Genomic DNA, 21,391 nt, shown 5'->3' with positions numbered 1-21,391 from the left:
AAATTATACTCTGGGTCCATAAGTGCTACGGGAAAAAAGTAGAGCAGACAAGGAGAAGCAGTACCAGAAAAAAGGGGAGGATTGTAGATTCAAATAAGGGGATAAGTCTAGGCTTATTGGCAAAGTAGCTTTTCAGCAAAGACCTGAAGGAGGTAAGAACCTGGTCTTGCAGATATCTGGAAGAAAACCATTCCAGGCAGAAAGCTGTTAACGTTAAGAATCCTATATAATAAAAGCCTAATATGCATTTGTCCCTTCAACTGGGAGTTTGACCAGGGGACGGGGCTGGCCAGCCAACCACCCTTGACCTCTCCCTACAGCTGCGGGCAGCAGTGGCAGACAGCTGGGAGAAGGGAAGAGAGGCCCCACCGGCAGCCATTAGGGACCTTACCTGTGCACTGGGCCTCTAGTGTATAAAATAATTTTGGCTCACATGACTTGGCACTCTTTTTCCTTTAAATTAGCCAATCACACAAGAGTGTGAGCCTTGCCATAGCTGGTTTGGCTCAGCGGATAGAGCGTCGGCCTGTGGACTGAAGGGTCCCAGGTTCAATTCCGGTCAAGGGCATGTACCTTGGTTGTGGGCACATCCCCAGTAGGGGGTATGCAGGAGGCGGCTGATCAATGTTTCTCTCTCATCGATATTTCTAACTCTCTATCCCTCTCCCTTCCTCTCTGTAAAAAATCAATAAAATATATTTAAAAAAAAAAAAAAAAAGAGTGTGAGCCTCACCGATCAAGAGTGAGGGACAGATGACATGTGTCAGGCATAAAAGCCCAAGCAGACCACCCACTCACTGTGCGTGCTGCCAGACCCTGTGCGTGTACACCCTCCTGCAGGAATAAAGATGTTTGCCTTGCTTAAAAAATAAAATAAAATAAAAAGAATGTATAAAATATTATTTGGGGTTCCTTAGACCTTCAACTGACCACATGGTGACCCAAATAAAACAAGATTTTAAACTTGGTTTTATTTAAATATTACTTGTATTTTACTTCTTAAATAATTTCCTAGTAAACCACAGTGCTTTTTGAGAAATGATATATGAAGTATTAGAAACTACTTATGCAAGTGAACTTCAATTTCTTTTCTAAAATTTAATTAGGAATTTTGCCTTCCATTTCAATGAGTTTCTTTTATGATCCATAAAAAGCAGTTAAAAAAAGGATTGCATTTTTTTACATGCACATAGGGCATAACTAATTCTTAGAAAAACAGCAGGTGAATCAAACACAACAGATCACCTGGATTTAGCATGCAAGGAATATAAACATTTTTCAAATACAAATACTGAGCCCTAGCCAGTTTGGCTCAGTGGATAGAGCCTCAGCCTGCAGACCAAAGGGTTCCAGGTTCGAGTCCAGTCAAGGGCATGTACCTTGGTTGCAGGCTCCTCGCCGGGCCAGGGCCCTTGTTGGGGCAAGTGCAGGAGGCAACCAATCAATGTGTTTCTCTCACATCCATATTTCTCTGTCTTTCCCTCTCTCTGCTACTCTCTCTAAAAATCAATGGAAAAATATCCTTAAGGGAGGATTAAAAAAATACAAATACTCACTGGTTTTTCAGAATAAGTCAATTATGAAATTAATGATAAGCAAAGTCATCAGATTTATTCACATAGTTAAATAAGTACAAAATTATGGATTTTTAAAAGCTTGTTAGTTCCCATCTAATTGGATGAGATTAGCACAATGTTTTGTTTTTACCTTCTGGTGGCCTGTTGGATGTTGCCACAACGACGACCCCATTTTTGAACAGATTTTCAAAAAGCTGTTTCAGAATCATGGCATCAGCAATGTCAGTGACCTATGGACAACAGCACATTTGTTTTATTTTCATTTCACTTCTGCTCTAACAAATTTGCTAAAGACTTTTTTTTTAAGGATGAAAGTGAATTCCAAGAGAAAAATTCTAATTATCATCATGAAGAAAAGAGTAGATAATTAAAAGCATGAAAAACTGTATAGTAGTCTTTTAACTTTTCTATTTTGCAAGCTTATCATTTCTACACAAATTGTCAAATGGTTCTTTATTAACTTCTTTTATAGAACTACAGGTGAAAATCATAGATAATTGTACTAAACATTTACGAAGTCTAATTAATTAGAACTAACATGACCAACTCCCTTTTCCTACTTCCATCACAGCCCCCTTCTCCAAAAAATAAAAATAAAAAAGAGAGAGACATACACAAGCTGAGATTTCTAGTACCTTTGTGGCAAAGGTCCCTCAAAAGGTGCCTTTAAATGGTCATGGAACTTTAGAAATAAGGACAAGTAGCCAGTGAGACATAATCAGCTGCTGTTGAAAATAGAATGATATGACATAGATACTATTGTGCAATTGTTGCACAAAACAATTCAACAGATGGCCCATCACAAAAATAAGCAATTTCATTGTTCTTTTTAAGTGCCTTCTATTACTGTCCATGAATAATCAAAAGGCACTGCAGTCACTTCCAGCACAGCCAGCCTCTGCTAACCTTCATAAACACAAATATTCCTTTTACAAAAAATGTTTTTAAAATAACAACTTATAAGAATGGTTAATACAGTATTTTTTAAAAAAAAAAACTTCTGACAAAACAAAAAGTGCAGAACACATATAAAATTATTTAATCTAAATACAGAGATACATATAACTAATGATCTTTTTTAAAATTATTTTTAATCCACAATTAACAAATAAGCTTAATAATGACTTTTTTTAATGCTTTTAAAAATCACATAGAAATACAGAAATTAAGGAGGAAAGGAAGTTGACTTTAAAAAAAATGTATAGGGAAGGCTGATATTAATGATCATACCTTCCCTTTTAAATACAACATGGGTTTTAGATACTCTTGATATAGCAATGTTATGATCTTTCTTTAATAACACACTTTAGATAATCTCACTAAAACTTGTTTTATGTTCATAAAATATATCACACAATATATATCAATATGTATATGTTATTTTTAAATCATGTCAGAGCACATAGAAACTAATGGAATTCTTTCAAATTAGTTCAAAATACTAAAAGTAAACAACTAACTGGTTCTAACACAACTAACAGCCTGGCCTGGACAGCTCCCAGTCACTTTCTCTTTACAGCTGGTATCTTACTCAAAAGTATAATTCTTTCCTTCCCACCTGAACAAAACAAAACAAGGCCAGGATATGGGGATGCACAGATCTTTCTTTTCTGTCTCAAACTGTAACTTTAAAATATTAACCAAAAACCTACTGATGGTTCTTATATTAAAAAGACTTCAGGAACTTACAAAGTGGTGATTAAAATGAAAAGGAAAGTGGTGCTGATACCACATTAATTAATTTGGAGCTTAGGATCACTGTCAAATTTTGCTTCCGCAAAAACACTCACAGAGAAGGCCCTTTTCAAAGGCTTAAATACCAGTGGCATTTCTGATGAGAGGACAGAACAAGCTAGCAAATTTTAGAAGCAACTGCATGTTTAAATTGGATTCCCAATACACTGACTTTTAAAAAGAATACCAATGAAAAGTTACCCAATTTTAGAGAATAAAAATCATCATCTGCCTATCTCACTGGTGTTTTTGAAAACATTTAAAATAGCTTTTGTGCCCTAACATTCAGAAAAATGAAGGGACATTTAGTTTATAGCACTGTGCAAAGGTTTCAATGGGAGGCTGGAAAAAGCAAACAATAAAGATTTGTGGTTGAATTATCATATGTTGTTTCTGTATTTCAGTGTTTTTGCTGTATCGGAGTAAATTCACTTGGAGAAGCTGTGGCTAATTAAGAAAGCAGGAGTCACTTGGTGCAGCCGGGTGCCAATGTATACTCTTTTGATCTTGTCCCCTTTCTTTTCAGCTTTGCCGGGGAACAGTAATTTTACAGTATAAGTGAACAGAAGACAACTGGCCACACATTCTTGAAGAGCAGGCTTTTTCAGCACCCAGCATTTCATTACTACCAGGAACAAAAGAGAAGGCTACAGATTACCAATAAGGGTAGTCTGCTAATACAGGGAGTGGAGACATTTCATTGGCATTAAAGAGAAAAGATTTTTTATGACCTAGAGTTGCTTTCCATTATGACTCACTTAAGTAAAAAAGGAAAAAAAAAAATCTAACGGTTAATTTACATGTGTAAGTGCTTGAGTCTCAGTCAATCCTCTGATTGGTACAGTGCCATGCAATGACTGACAAACATAAGCATGCATTATCAGTAATTAGTATTAGCACAAAAATAAGCACCTATTTTTTTATTAACAGTTTTTAATAGCTTTCCTGTTTTATAAAAACGGTCAAAACTATTTTTAAAATGATATTGATAGCTATAGAGGAGAATTTTGCATGATATTCTGCTCATTGGAAATCTTTTTTAAAAAAAAACCAAAAACATATTAGTAAAACATCTATCCAGTGTCCCTAAAGACAGGAAGAAATAACATGTTTAAAAATCGCTTTCCTTTCGTATTTTGATTATCTTCAGAATCATTTTTCAGAAACAGTTTAATAAGAAATATAAATATTCAATGAAGGCATAAAGAAGTCCCTAAAGAAAATCTTAAAGAAAACCTATTCTTTTATTTTAGCAACAAAAACACATAAAAACAATCTATCTAGACAAATTCTCAAACAAAATAAAAATAGTGTATCTGACACCACAAGTAAAGATGACCAAACTAATGAGGAATATATTCTGCAGATACAATCTGAATGCTATCATAACAGTCTTTAAAATGCCTTAAATTCAAGAGCATAAAAAAGAAAGAACATATTCTTGTTTTTAAGCAGCAATAATTCATTCAGCTTCCCACTAAAATAAATATTACATTAAATAACACCAACTAAAGGTTGAGAATAACTAGTTAAAAATCAAGACTACTAATAGGATTCAATTTTAAAAGTGAAGTGGTGTTTGTAGATATACTGTCATTAAGGTTAAAATACCTAAAAAAATCTTTTCTAGTAAATCAGTAACGTATTGTATTAGGCTTAATAGGCTTATGGATAATTTTTAGGTTCTAACTTTAAAAATATCTACTAAAAACCCACCCAGCTCTAGATCTATACATTTAAAAACATAATAGAAGATATCATATACCAAGAAAAACATATAATATAGCTGTTACGACCAGTGACTAAAAATACTAATGATATATTCAAACTGAGTTTCCAGCTCTTCAACATTGGACAAGTAACTTAATCTCTCTGATACATAATTTCCTCATCAATGCAATGCAAAATTGTTATGATACATATAGTAAATTTTCAATAAATGGTAACCAGGACTATTACCTATGTATGGTATTTATGCTAGTACAATTCCTTATTATTTATGTAGAGCTATATAGAATTTTAGCTGTAAATGTAATGATAGAGCACAATAACATAGGCACAAGTACTAAGTACATAGTAGCTAATATTACAGAATATATATAATAAAATGAAACATTCTAATAAATAAATGGGCATTGCCTCAAACAGATAGTCATAAAAGATGGCTTTTAATTAGTAAGTAAACAAACATGGAAAAAATTCAACCATTACTACTTAAAGTAATATGCAGTAAAACAATGAGATACTTGTTATATTAGACAAAAGTGTTAAGATAATTCAAAACATTGACAGGAAAAAAAATGTGGGCTGTTATAATATATAAAGGAAGTGGGACTTAGTTGGGGGACTACTTCAATATACCAATCATTTCTCTGATTGTTTAAAATTTACATTTTTAAGTTAACGATTTGTAGATGCTACCTATGAAATTCTAATGTTTTACATTCCTCATCTATATGATGAAGATAGTAACAATAACTACTTTACAGAATTAAATGAAGTAAAGATATGAAAATACTTTGTGAGCCAAAAATCATTTAACAAAGGTTGGATATTAATATACTTAAAGAATTTTTAACTTCAGTACCTTAATCAAAAATTTAACTGTGCCAATTCAATTTTATTTAGAGGTCATTTAAGGAGACTCGTAATGATAAATCATGTGAGAGGCCTTCAGTGACTCTTCACTGACCTGTTGCTGAAGGCAGCATAACTGTTAACCCGATGCTACTTTGCCAACTATATGATGCCCTTCTCTTCCTGAAATAGCACATTGGTGTACTTAGTATGCCTCTTCAGAGTACCAGGGGAACAGCTCTTTTCCATAAGCCTTTCTTTTGAAGACCTCTGTACAAAGGGTAGATGCCAGGCTGTCTTAAAATGACTAAAGGGAGAAAGAAATGAAGATTCCTCTTCCCCAGATGGTTCAGTGCAACACCACACATAGCTAAAATTCCTCTTACTCCTCTATCATAAATCAAGATTGCTGTTAGCTATGTGGATTGAGTTGACTCATTTGGGATAAAGGCATCCTGGCTACAACATATTTCCACTAACCCAAGTTTTTAGTGAAAGAAAGTTTAAAATTTAACTAGGGCAATTCCCTCACTTCATCACAAATATGAAAGGAGTTGTGTGAATCACCCAGCGTCTACCTAAGAGTAGGTACACACAAATGTTAGCTTGAAAAGGTCAATGGGCCTTTATTCTAGGCAATCAGACACAGGAGTTTCTGCACTCAGCTCCAGAAATATTTTTCAAAAGCTTTGGTGTGAAGCTCTATTTTAAGTTTATATTCAGTACTTGTGGATTTTCCTGTTTTCATTCCAATGATCAGTTGTTCTTATGATAAGCATTATAGAAAAATCAACTACAGTATTATGCTTCAGAACTACTAAAGAAAGAAGTCTGCTAAAGAGAAAGTAATTCTTAGTCTAAAGTATCGATTATTACTACTACTCCGACTACTACTATTACACTGGGATGGCATAGGATACATAATAAGCATAAGACTTGGTGTTTGCCTTTATCCCATATTTGCTTTCATCTATAATAATAAAAGCGTAATGTGCTAATTAGACCAGATGTCCTTCCAGACATCCTTCTGGACAACCTTCTGGACCAAGCCAGAGCTGCAAGGGAAGCCTGGGTCCCAGGTGCCGGAGGGAAGCCAGTGCTGGCAGCCAGGGGAAGGAAGGCTTACTCTTGCATGAATTTTGTGCATCGGTACTCTAGTAAGAAATAAAGATCAGGAAATAACTCACTACCAATTTAGAGTCACAATTTCAAAGAATCCTAAAACTAGAAGAAATTTAAAAGTTTAAGACAATTCTCTCCCTTCATCATATGTAAGTTGTGAGATATGTGGATCAAATAAAAACATTTTTTAAAAAACCTTAAACACCTTTAAAGACATTATGTTGTAATCATTACACTATCTCCATCATGGTGTGTGTGTGGGGGAGGGGGGAAGGGGGATGTGGATTCACTGACTAGAGTATCAGGGTGGGCAAACTTTTCCTATAAAAGGCTGAACAGTGAATATTTTAGGCTTTGCAAGCCAAATGGGCTGTGTTGAATTTTCTTTTTCTTTTGAAATATTTTTTATATTTAAAAATATAATTTAAAAATATAAAATATAAAAATATATTTTATAATATATTTAAAATAAATTATAATACATTTTAAAAATATAAAAACTATTCTTTTCTCACTGGCCTTATAAAAGCTGATGGCCAGATTTGCCCTCAGCAAGCTGAGGTGGGTGTGCTGACCCCTGAACCAGATAGTAATATTAAAGTCATAAGAGATAATTCAAATCAATTCATAAAACAACTAGAGGTCCAGTGTACGAATTTGTGCACCAGTGGGGTCCCTCGACCTGGCCTGCAGAATCGGGCCGAAACTGGCTCTCCAACATCCTCTGAGGAGTCCATATTGTGAGAGGGCAAGCCAAGGTAAGGGACTCCACCGGTGCACAATCAGGGCTGGGGAGGGATGTGGGAGGTTGGCCAGCCAGGGAGGGACCACGGGAGGGCTCCGGGGCATGTCCCACCTGTCCAACTCAGCCCAGATTGGCCAGACCCCAGCAGCAAGCTAACCTACCAGTTGGAGTATCTACCCCCAGTGGTCAGTGCACATCATAGTAAGCAGTTGAGCGGCCTTAGCATATCATTAGCATATTATGCTTTGGTTGGTTGAATAGATGACCAGACAACCAGACAGTTAGCATATTAGGCTTTTATTTTATAGAATGTTAAAATCGGGAACAGATCATAAATCTTCACACTTCATTCAGTATACCATTCTACATCTAGAAGCATTTCTACCTTACCTGAAATTCATCGAAACATAAGAGACATGCTTCGTCGCTGATTTCTTCAGCTATAGGAGCTATTGGATCATATGATTTAGCCATGAATCCTGGTTTCCTTTTTGGCAAACTCTGTTTAAGGCGGTGTATTCCTTAAACAGGTGAAATTAAATACAAAATCAAATACTGTATTAATAGTACATTTCAGATAACTATAACATTTTTAAATCTAAATAAATGAAACTTTAGTGTAAACATCAGTTTAAAGTCCACATATAATCATATATAACCACAAGCATGATCATTGAAATTAGTTGCATTTTCTCTACCTCAAAATAAATTGCTCACGCCCTAACCGGTTTGTCTCAGTGGATAGAGCATCAGCCTGCAGACTCAAGGGTCCCAGGTTTGATTCCGGTCAAGGGCATGTACCTTGGTTGTGGGCACATCCCCAGTAGGGGGTGTGCGGGAGACAGCTGATCGATGTTTCTTTCTCATCAATGTTTCTAACTCTCTATCCCTCTCCCTTCCTTTCTGTAAAAAATTAATAAAATATGTTTTAAAAAAACAAGTTGCTCACATATTATATTCCCATGATTATAAGGATATTTGTAATCATTCTATCTCTATTCTTCAATCACTTTGGAGATGACTAGATGACTAGATGGTAAATAGATGGACCAAAAAATCAATCTTAATCCTGAGAATCTCAGGGATGTGCACTGAGGAGATAGTCCTGCCCTATGTCTAGCATATCTAATCAGAATGTTCTTGTCTCCAGCCTGATACACTAGAGCCAGTCCCATTTCATGTATTATATGTGTACTAAATGCTGAAAGTATTCTAAGAAAAACACAATGTTCCTGCCCTGGGGAGGTTACAATGTAGCTGATAGACAATGCAAAAATGAGATAATAGAAGAACACAGACAAAGCAATAAAGCATACATACAAGTACAAACTGCATGCCTACATGCTAAGGTGGCACAGTGGAAATGATCTAATCAAGAATAACTTCATTTTCAGTTAAATTTATTGGAGTGGCACTACGCAATAACATTATTTAAAACTCAAGTGTACAATTCTATAATACGTCACCTGTACATTGCATAGTATGCTCACCAGCCAAAGTCTAGTCCCCTTCCATCACCATATATTTGACACTCTTTACCTTCTTTGACCTCGCCCTACCCACCTTCCCCTCTGGTAAACACCATACTATTGTCTGTCTATGAGTTTGTTTTGCTTGTTTGTGGCTTTCTGTTTTACTAGTATATTCCATATATGAGTGAAACCATATGGTTCTTGTCCTTTTCCATGTGACTTACTTTGCTTAGTGTGATACTGCTCTCAAGACCCAACCATGTTGTCACAAAGGGCAATATTTCATCTTTTCTTATGGCTGAGTTGTAAAGAATAACTTTTTGAAACAGGTGAGGCTTTCACATTTCTTATTGATCCTTAGCAGAAAGAAAAAATGCCTAACCTTCATATAGTAACCCCTGTTCTCATATTTGGAAGTACTGATATATCTTTAGGACCAACTCTGGACACAATACTATTGTTTCAATATAGCACAAAACAAATAAAATCTTACTTTAAAAGCAAAAATATATTTTTAAGTATTAAAAAGTTCAGAATTTCAAAAGATGAGGAAAATTATTTTGTAGTGTTTGCCCACTTAAAAACCACTGCTTTTTCCAGATAGTTAACTTACTTTTGTGAACATCTAGCATGAAACCATGAAAATGAACCCGTTTTTTCCTCTTCATTTCCACATAAGTATAAAACATGTCCATCACCATTGTTTTCCCTGTACCTTAAAAAAAAAGGATACTATTAAACAGTGTTACTGATTGCTCTAATGATTGTTCATTAGCTTTCGGATAATGAAACCACACTCTTCTACTGGAAAGATTAAGGCTATGTTACTTTTTTTTTTAAGAAGTGTTTATTTTTTATGTTAAACCAGCAAAAGATAAAATATTATTCTTTTCTGTTAAAATCCTGTTTTTAGGATATATTATTAAATATATATATGTATTTATATAAATAATATAAATTAGTTAATATTAGAGGGCTATTTGCCCCTGAAAACTATGTTTATAAACTGGCATAATTTACAAATTCTTCATCTCCAGTTTCTCTTTCAAAATGTACCAGTATGAATAAAATAATTTTATTAATGAAATATTTATTGGGCCATTACTAAGTGTGAGAAACTATCTTGGGCACTTTAGGAAAATTCAAACATGAAAAATAAGAAAATAAAGATTAACATCTAACATAAATACTGAAAAGAAATAGATGTAGTTTAGAGCTGGAGGATTGCCAGGTATATAATACTTTTTCAAAAATCTGAGAATATAGGTCTTGCAAAATGAGATCTACTTGAAGAAATTCTGATAGTCAAATCTTATAATTAAATTATGTAATTTTCAACACTCTGGAACTTTTCATCACTATGATTGCATTAATAATTGAAGAGTCAATGGCCTGGGCCTTTAACACTGGGCCTTTAAATAGGCACAGAAAGCCTATTCCCTACAGTGGTCGGCAAACTGCGGCTCGCGAGCCACATGCGGCTCTTTGGCCCCTTGAGTGTGGCTCTTCCACAAAATACCGACTTCTGCGCAAGGGCCACAAAGTTTCAATCGCACTGTACATGCGTGCCCGCACGTGGTATTTTGTGGAAGAGCCACACGCAAGGGGCCAAAGAGCCAAAGAGCCGCAGTTTGCCAACCACTGCACAGAAAGGCAGAGCTCAAGCTTGGTTCACACCAAGCATTCCTTGCAGGCCAGGGCCAGGGATGCTGGCCCTGTCTCTTATCCTTCTGAGTTCTCCATTCCCCTTCCCCCCACCGTGTTCTCCTCCCCCCCACAATGATCTCCGCCTAAGAGCTGCAGCTCAGGAAGTGAGATCTGAGTTTTAAATGGGGGCGTGGAGGAGATTGCTCCATTCCATAGATAACTTTGGGCCCATGCTGTTTGAATTGCCAGAAAGTTTTTGTATATGAAAATACGATTTGTTAAAGAGATTTTTAAAATTATATTTTTATCGATTTCAGAGAGGAAAGGAGAGGGAGAGAGAGAAAAAAAAACATCAATGATGAGAGAGAATCATTGATTGGCTGCCTCCTGCAAGCCCCCGGGTGGGAATCGAGCTCGCAACCCAGGCATGTGCCCTGACAGGGAATCAAACCCTGACCTCCTGGTTCATAGGTCGACATTCAACCACTAAGCCAGGCAAGCTGGGCTGTCAAAGAGATTTTTAATAAAGAAACCATTCAGACTGAAAAGTAATTCTTTGCAAAAATATCCAGTACAATATCTCTTGATATAGTGAGTGGCAGCAGATTTTAAGTCATTATATTTACCTAAAAGAGTAAATCAATAAAGTTTCAAATCCTGCTGCATAAAGCACAGTATACTGACAGGTCGAGAAAAAAAAGTCATGAATTATCTAACCACAAATGCGAACAACATATATTTGAAGTGACCTTTGTGCTAACTCTAAAAAATGGGCTTAAAATATAATGTGACCATCATATTAAAAGTTTCTGAAAGTAACAGAAATCATAAAAGAAAAGGACTGATAGATTAGGGTACATGCAATTCAACTTTCTAAATATAAAATTCACCATAAGTAAAATTATTGTCTTTATTCATTTAATCAATATATTTTTACTGAATGCCTACCATGTGTGAGGTCCTTTTCTAGGTGTTTAGGATATCACAGTGAACAAACTTCACAAAAATCCATGCCCTCATGGAACTTGGTGGTTTAACCTTATATATCTTTTAAGATATAAAGAGCTCTTACAAACTACAATGAACTTTTTGTCCTAAAGCTATTCCTTCTGGAAACTTCTCTACTTAGTATGATTCTATGATGAGAGTATCAATCACAAGGTGGACCAATAAAAATACTCCACTACCCTACACACTGTGATTGACCCTGCCGTGAGCATATCACCCAGTTAGGTAATGTTTTGTGGTAGGAGTTAATATGGATTCCAAGAATAAGAATCATCCCTTCTCCTTTTAAGAGAGCAACCTAGAAGATCCCAGGAGCCTTCTTTCCTATAACATCAAAAAATTATTACCAAGAATGAAGCCAACAAGAGAAAACCAGAACCAAGCGATGAAGAAGAGAAAGGGAAGGAAGGAGAGAGAGATCCCTAAAATATTATTTAATCTCTCCTCTCTACCCATGGCTGAATCAGATCATTACTTTATTTCACAATTAAACCAACCACTAAATTCCTCCCCTAGTTCAGCTACTTCAATGGACTCCCCTCGCCCCACTCCAACTGAAAGAGACTGAGCAATACAGAATTAACAAGGGGGGTAGGGAAAGATGATCAAGTGCACAGAACATGAGTATTCAAATAACACACAAAATGTGGGGCGCGGGTAGTGTTTTGGCCAGGTTCAAGCCTCGGACTAATGAAAGGACAGGGTCCTCTCATTGCCACGTGCAAGTCCCAGCTGGAGGGCAGGGCCCTCCCAGCACAATTACAGCCAACAGCTATGGTTGTAAGCTTGAATCTATGGGTCCGAACACGTGGCCCCATGTGCCTTGTGCTAGAGTTCAGGTGCATGTAGTTGAGTAGGGTTGGAACTCACGAGAATGCTGTAAACAACTTGATCACGCCCCTACTTTGCCTCGTGGCATCTGCTATAAAATAAAGACACGGCTTGTGGGCGCTGGCACTGTCTCCTCATCAGGGAGCAGTGTCCCACCGAGACCCAGCTTTCATTCTCTTGTCTGTCTTTTCTCAATCCTCCCCCCCGCCCACCCCCCACCTCCCCCACTCAGGATCACCCTTGGCTGTGCTGGCGCAGCACAACAAAATATATAAATAGCTTTAAATACATTTTTTAAAGTTTAACTCCAACTGAAATATAAAAAATACAAATTAAAACACCAATGATATACCAGTTTTATGTTGGTGAGGACATGGGGGAATCCAGGTAAATCACCGAGGTCTCGCTAAATTGGATTAAGAAACTTCAGAATTATAGGAGTCCAACATAGGTGAAAATTTCAAGGCAAAGCACCAGAGAGGAGGAAGCTATATAATGAAAAGAGCTCCTGAAACCAACATGTGAGTACTCTTGAGTCTTTGGCTGAAGACTAGCTACTCCTATGTAGGGTGATACTCCATGTTGTGAGGCAAAGAATGGCCATCAGAAAACTATAAGATAAACAATTTCCAGTTGTTGTATGTATCATATCTCTGGAAATTATGGACAACACAGGGATTCTTGTAGAAACAGAACTGTTCAGTATCTTGACTATGGTGGTAGATACATGAAACTACACAGGTGATAAATTGTACACATACATGAATACAAGTAAAACTGGAGAAATTTGAATGAGATCCATGAACTGTATCGATGTCAATATCCTGGTTGTGATATTTATACTATAGTTTTGCAAAATATTACCTCTCAGGGCAATAAAATAGAAAATATCAAAATATATCACATGTAAGGGTAAGTTTTCTTTCATGGAACTATTTTTCAGGCGTGTAGGGGTGTGTGTGTATGTGTGTGTGCGCGTGCACGCGAGCGGGCACTAGTGCTTTGCCTTCCAATTTTCACCTATATGCACTAAATGAGCCAGGGCGTAAAATATAGTGCTTACTCTGGATCATGTTCGAAAACATTTCAAAGCCATTGTAATAGTTTGTGAACTTAGGGTGAACAAAGGCTGCCTGTTTTTATTCACAATTATATCTCCAGAAACAATATAAGGCAGATGCTCAATAAACATTTGTCATGTGAATGGAAGAATGAGGACAAGAGCTGTTGGAAAGAAGTAGGGACGAAATCTGCAGTACATTTTACCGACCTCACAATTTGCTTTAATCTCTACAGAATCCTAAATAAAACCTTGTATATACATACTGAGTGGCCAGATTATTATGACCACCTGACGTTTGTAGAAAAATTAGCTCTAATTTTGCGCTGAAGTTGCTAGAGGGCCAGATCATTATAAATGTCTGAATAGCACAACATACCTAAGTATCGTTGATGATCAAGTTCATCCTATCATGTTGATGGCATATCCCAATGGAGATGGCTTTTTCCAACAAGACAATGTGCCATGCCACGGTGCTCGTATTGTGCAGGAGTGCTTTCAAGAACATGAGGGAGACTTTACCTTGCTTAGGCAGCCCCCACAATCACCAGATCTCAATCCAATTGAGCATTTGTGGGACGAAGTTAAAAGAGCCATCAGGCAGCTGGTTCCACAACCATCAAATCTCACAGAACTGGACTGTGCTATTCATCAGGCATGGTGTCAGATTCCTCGCATCACCTTTCAACATCTCGTGGAGTCAATGCCAAGAAGAATCGCCGCAGTACTGAAGTCAAAAGGTGGCCCAACGAAGTACTGATGGGGTGGTCATAATAATCTGGCCACTCAGTGTATTTCTTAAGAGGAGATTCTTACTAGGGGACTAATTTGTAAAAACCTAAAACTCTTTTATGTTCTAACTTTCACACCTATAGTTAGGAAAACAAAAATGACTACTCGAGAGCCCCCTGCACCCATGGTGTCCTTTTCACAGCCGACTCCCTGGAGAAGGAGCTGTACATATGTAGTGGCCTCCATCGTGGCCTCCAAATCCAGGAGAATTTTGCTTCCCAACTCCTAACCTTATTACCAGCCTACCTTTGAATAGTGAAATTATCAATGTGAAATAGGTGAGGCTAAACCAAGAGTCAGCAGAAAAAGGACTAATAAACAAAAATGAACTTTTATTATCTCCTCATATACCAGAGCAATCATTAAGTGCAGTCTGTTTGTTAGTCAGAAGCAGGAACCTTGCTGTAGGGTAAGAATGAAGCCACAAGAAACTACTGCAGCTTATGGTCTCTGTATGGTTTGAGCTAAGCATTTTATTTTATTTTTTTATTGCTTAAAGTATTACAAAGAGTATTACATATGTCTCCTTTTTTTTCCCCCGCCCTTGACAATCCCCTGGCCTCCCCTACCCCCCAGTGTCTTATGTCCATTGGTTATGCTTATATGCATGCATACAAGTCCTTTGGTTGATCTCCTACCCACCCCCGTCCTGCCCTCCCACCCTCCCCGGCCTTCCTGCTGTTGAGCTAAGCATTTTATTAATGAATACGTTTTGTTTCAAAATTGAACCATGATGATAATCCCTTCAATTTATATAGCAACTCCACTGGGGTTCCCTGGATTGGGTGGTCTACCAGAGTCAATCATCTCAACATGTCTACGAAGAAAGCAGGCATGACAGAGGGCAAGCCAAGCACAGGAACAAGGAGTGGGAAGGGGGCACTAAGAAGCAGACACCCTCTTCCCCATCACTTCTGAAAATGTAAACCTGTTTCCCAAGTTTAAAAAAGGAAACTAAAGAATAAGAGCTTGTGAAGGCACTGGGAGGCTTTTCTCCCAGCCAGAGAAGCTGGCCTGTCGCTGATCACCTTCTGTAAGTGTTCTAAACTAAACTGAGTATAGCCACTGAAATGTTCATCTCACTTCCTGTTTCATAATCCCTTTCTCTTTTCCTCTTTACATTATAAAAATGTCCCTAACCAAAGGTTGCCCCATACCCAGCCTATGTGAACATCCTATGTGATCACATCTTTTCTGATTCTTTCAAGCATTCAGATGATTTATGTTTTTGTACTTCCCTTCAATCAATTAGAATATGGCTGTGTTTTTCAAACTAAAATCCAACAACTTTTCATGAGTTTTTTTTAAGTCCTTTGCAGAAGTAGAAGAAGTTGTGCTTTACTAACCATCTCCATTTATGGTTAAGTGGCTAAAGTATCAGGAGAAACAAAGATACTGGTTTTGGCAATGACTGATTGTGAAAGTGAAGGCATAGGAAGGACATGTTCTCCAAAGAGGCAAAGAATGAGTTCTGACTACAGGCTGACTTGCTGGCAGTGCCCAAAGGCACTGACATGTAACACTGACCATGCACCTGGTATAAAGTGCTTTTTAACTGCGAAGGAAGCATACCTTGATCTAAAAAATACCAGTTAGATATTTAACTAAGAGAACAATAGTCTGAGCTTCTTTCACATTTTCTTTAACTGTAAGTTTCAAGAACTTGAAGAATTTTAGGGGCAATCTGTATCATTCACTTTTGTGAACTAAATTCTCTTTTTATTAGGTTCACTAAATCTGTAAATGTAAAACAGGAATTTAGCATTATTTGTAAACAAATCAGAAAAAAAGGAGGACCCTCTTCAAGATGAAAAGCTAAACCCTTAAAGTATTATCTTTAAGGTACTATAACTATTTATTCAACTATTTTATTTCTTGTCCTAAATATATTACTAACTTCTGCCATCACTCCATAATGCAAATTTGTTATGGTTACAGGGAAACCTGAAGCGTGTTTATCAGTCTAGGACCAAAACTGGTCCCATTACATGTAAGTGAGAGTTTTTAGTACCCCACTATAAGAAATGAGTGACAAGCAATAAGGCCAGGGAAAGTAAGAGCCACCTTCATAACATCAGTGAATGTGGGTAACCAGGGAGAGGTTTAGGAAGGATTTGTTTGAAGGAAATGGAAAGCAGAAAACAGATTGTTTCAGCAAAACAGGTGAAGTCAGAGAAGAAGCAAGACATTAGTTGATTAGGAAAATCTAGAAGGTAAGTGACTGCTCATAAATTTTCCAAGAAGATGTGAGTCTTTGTGCCCAATGTACAGAAATGGGAGACTAAGCCCTAGCTGATTTGGCTCAGAGGATAGAGCCTCGGCCCATGGACTGAAGGGTCATGGATTGGATTCTGGTCAAGGGCACGTACCTCTGTTGCAGGCTAGATCCCAGGCCCCAGTTGGGGTTTGTGCAGGAGGCAACCAATCAATGTTTCTCTCTGTGTCTCTCCCCCTCCCTTCCACTCTCTCTAAAAATCAGTGGGAAAATATCCTTGGGTAAGGATTAACAATAACAACAAAACAAAACAAACAAATGAGAGCCCATGGAAGTTTTACCACTCGTGCATTAAGAGTACCCACTAATAACTAAATTGAGGATAAGTGTCTGCATTATGAGTAGAAATATTAGTGGAAAGTAAAAGTGAAAAAGAACGGCTTTTTAAAAAAGTATATCCTAAGCTGAGTCAAATAGCAGTGAGCAACAGGATTCTGAATTATCTAATAACCTACCTATAGATGATTTCCTTCCCCAAGATGAACTCACTTTATTCATTGAATAATGTTTGCACCCTAACATGCTAACTAACACTGCCTTACACTACAGGCACACCCTCTGAGAAGTAAAAGTGCAAACTAAGATACCTACCCTTCCCTCCCCCTATTTTACTTCACCTCATCCTACTCCCTTGCTGGTAGTGGACTGAAGGATTGAAGGATTGAAGGATGGAAATGGGAGTTATCTCTGAGCAAAAGCTGGGAAACTTTCTGTTTGTACCACCCAAAACTTGTTTTAACACACTTACCAACATCTCCATAAACATAGAGGCCCTTTGGAGGTTTGCTCCTTGAAAAAAGCTGCAAATTAAGAACAAATTATAAATCTCTAACATGGAAATCATTAAATATCATCATATACATAGTGTTCCTAACTGTGCTATATATACAGGGCTAAAATGGACTATTATGCACAATAAGTAAAAAAAACAAACAAACAAAAAAAACTTGATGTAAAAGGCTGGGAAATCTAACTTAGGTTTCAATACAAGAGGCAAAATGCATAGTGGTCCAGAGCAGGGGCTCTGAAGTCATGCAAGTTTACATTCCTATACCATCTGCTAACCATGTAATCTTCCCCCTCTTTCCCAACCAGCTCTCCAAACAATGGCAGCCTGGCTCATTCTCAGCAAGCAACAGATTAGAAGAATTTTTCTGGAAAAACTAAATGATATCCAGCCTTATTTGCTGCCCTAGGCCTGTCCTGCCCATGACTCTCAAAGTCGTTTCTTGATTTGATCTTTATTTGAAACATCTGCTGTGAACTGCTTCCTGCCAGGACTCAGATACACACCTAACCCCTAAAATGCACAGACATAACATTAGACAAACACTTGAAAATGTGAACATGAGTAAGTTTCTCTAATGGCCAGTGTAAGATCTGTTCTGTTACTTGTATCTTAGGAAATTTGTAAAGGAGGAGGTGGAGGATACCTTTCTACAGGGTTTTTGATGAGTCCAATAACACTGCATTGTACCACTGAGCCACACTGGCCAGGCCATTGTAAATTGTACAGATGGTAAACTTAAGGATGATGTTGAAAGATTGTGGTAACCTATCACCTCCCTCTGCTAAGCATAAAAGATACAGCACAAGAATACTGGAGTTGGACCCAAAAGATCTGGTACAAATTCTGGTTCTGCTATTTATTAGCTATGTGACTCTGGGTAAGCCTCATCAACCCTACAATCTGCTATTTCCTTATCTGTTGGGTGCAGGGCAGAGCGCAGGGGAGTTTCCACTCACTGCCCACTTCTGCATACCTAATCACAAGGCACACTCACTCACAATGAAGACTGAAAACTACGTGTGCTGACTGATACCTGCTTCCATCCAAACTTGGGGCCACGAAAAAGGAAACGTTGCACCCTTTGACACACTCATCTCAAAGACCTGAATAACACTAACATACACTCAAGATATTTTATATTTAAAACTCTATACCAAATGAATCAAGAATTCAAGACAGGTAGCCCAATTTCAAGTATAGCCCATGCGCTAAGTCATGTGCTAAACCTCAATAAATTCCAAAGAATCAATGTACTCCAGCCATAATATAATAAAGTTAGAAATAATGGAAGAATTGCTAAAAATAGAAAAACCTCATACTAAGACATTGACCTTCCCATCACATGCACCCAAACTTCTGAATACTGCTGAAAAAAGGTCTGAAAGGCTTGCAGACTGCACCCTCTCACCAGCCCCTCCATATTGTCAACAATTGTTTCCCTGGTTCGTTCACTCTCTTTCTCCACAATGATGCTCTAGATAGAACCTTCTCAGCTCCCTTCATGCTAAACCGTACTTCCTCTATCACTTTCAGCAGATATCTCCTACTTCTTCATAGGGAGAAAGCAGTGGGTGGGAACACCTTCAACTTCCTATATGAAATTAATCCCACCCATATCTGTACCCATCCTTTCCTCTCTTCCCCCTGTGACAAAGGAAGATGGTTCCTCCCCCAGTACAACCTTCTATCAATTTCTGGATCTCAGCCCCTCGCCCCAACCTTCTCAGGAACTGCGGCCCATTAAATTAAATTTTTCACTTCTCTTGTAATCCTTCTCTTCAACATCTTTATAACTATCTTCCTGTGAATGTATTTTTACAACCTTGAAGTGTGATGTTTTATAAGCAAAACACAAACCCAAAAACTATAAGGGGAAAGATAGCTACATTAAAAGAAGTGGAGTTAAACATTTCTGTTTGGGGGGGGGGGGGGGAATGTTAAGAAAGGTAAAAAGATAAACTGCAAAAAAAAGAAAAATTTATTATAAAAAAGAATTTATTTCCTTGGTAAACAAAGAGCTTTTATACATCAATAAGAAAAACAAATACAAATTGCTTAAACATATAAAAAATACTTCATTTCATTCACAATAAAAGATATGTGATTTATGCCCTGGCCGGTTTGGCTCGGTGGATAGAGCATCGGCCTGCGGACTCAAGAGTCCCAGGTTTGATTCCGGTCAAGGGCATGTACCTTGGTTGCGGGCACATACCCAGTGGGGAGTGTGCAGGAGGCAGCTGATCAATGTTTCTCTCTCATTTCTCATCGATGTTTCTAACTCTCTATCCCTCTCCCTTCCTCTCTGTAAAAAATCAATAAAATATATTTTTAAAAAAAGATATATGATTTACAATAATAATGACAAACCACCATGACAAAATTCTAAAAGTCTCAGAGAATACAGTATTATGAAAGGTGTAGACAGACAGGCAGGCTCATAAATTGTAAGAATATGAATTGCTGCAGTTTATTTTTTAGATAAATGTCATTGTCTATCAGAATGTAAAGTACATATACCCTTTAACTGAACAATTCCATTTCTAGAAATTTATCCTACAGGAATAACCACACATACAAGATATATTAGTATATTCATATGATGGAGTTCTATACCACTGTTAAAAGCTAATGAATTGTTGGATATTCAAATGAAAGAATTTTTAAAAATGAGGTAGCTCTTATAAGAAGTAGAGACTCTCATTATTTGCAGATGATATGATATTGTATATTAAGAACCCTAAAGATTCCACCAAAATACTACTAGAACTGATAACTGAATTCAGTAAAATAGCAGGATACAAAAAAAAATTTTAAATCCAGACATCAATGGCATTTTAATACACCAATAATGAACTATCAGAAAGGGAAACTATGAAAATAACCCCATTCACAACTGCTTCAAAAAGAATAAAATACCTAGAAATAAATTTAACCAAGGATATAAAAGACCTGTACTCAAAAATTATAAGACACTGAAGAAAGAAATTGAGGAACATAAAAACAAATGAAAGCATATACCGTAATCATGGATAGGAATAATTAACATCATTAAAATGTCCATAATTCAAAGCAATCTACAGAGTCAATGCAATTCCTATCAAGATAATAATCTAGTATATCACTAAACTAGAACAAATGTTTCAAAAACTTGTATGGAACCACAAAAGACCTCAAATAGCAACAGCAATCTTGAGATAGAAGAACAAAGTTTGAGGAATCACCCTACCTGATATCAAACTATATTATAAGGCCAAAAAATCAAAACAGCATGGTACTGGCAAAAAACAACAACAGACATATACATCAACGGCACAGAATAGAGAGCCCAGAATTAAAGCCACAACTTTATAGTCAATTAATATTGAACAAAGGAGGCAAAAACATATAATGGACTAAAGATAGTCTATTCAATAAATGGTGTTGGGAAAATTAGACAGAAGTCACGTGCAAAAAAAAATTAAACTAGACCGCCTTCTTACATCACACACAGGAATAAACTCATTATGAATTAAAGCCCCAGATAGTTTGGCTCAGTGGATAGAGCATTGGCCTGGAGACTGAAGGGTCTTAGGTTTGATTCCAGTCAAGGGCACATACCTCTGTTGATTGCAGGCTCAATTCCCAGCCTGGTACGGGCTCCTGGGGAGGCAACCAATCGATGTCGATGTGTCTCTCTCACATTGATTATTTCTCTCTCTGTCTCTCCCCCTTTCTTCCACTCTCTCTAAAATTCAATGGAAAAATATCCTCAGTGACAATTA

General features: G+C 37.1%; 1 protein-coding gene across 5 annotated transcripts in view; it reads right to left on the bottom strand.

Annotated features, from left to right (window-relative positions):
* Positions 1 to 21,391, bottom strand: part of AFG1L (AFG1 like ATPase) — a 163,895-nt gene that overhangs the window by 113,746 nt on the left and 28,758 nt on the right. For 2 of the 5 annotated variants that reach the window (XM_081093851.1, XM_081093852.1), the window contains exons 3-6: positions 17,589 to 17,640; positions 9,841 to 9,942; positions 8,146 to 8,276; positions 1,708 to 1,807 (exon numbers count right to left, since the gene is read on the bottom strand). In XM_081093851.1, coding sequence (XP_080949977.1) covers positions 1,708 to 1,807; positions 8,146 to 8,276; positions 9,841 to 9,942; positions 17,589 to 17,640 — 385 coding nt within the window. Of the gene's footprint in view, positions 1 to 1,707; positions 1,808 to 8,145; positions 8,277 to 9,840; positions 9,943 to 17,584; positions 17,641 to 21,227; positions 21,355 to 21,391 lie in introns of those variants that run through there. The other 3 variants (XM_081093855.1, XM_081093853.1, XM_081093854.1) reach the window with 3 other exon arrangements.

The sequence above is a fragment of the Myotis nattereri genome (genome assembly GCF_964212035.1).
Source record: "Myotis nattereri genome assembly, chromosome: 6".
NCBI lineage: Eukaryota > Metazoa > Chordata > Mammalia > Chiroptera > Vespertilionidae > Myotis > Myotis nattereri.
Note: the sequence above shows the minus strand (reverse complement) of the source record. Positions and strands in the feature narration are given on the sequence as shown.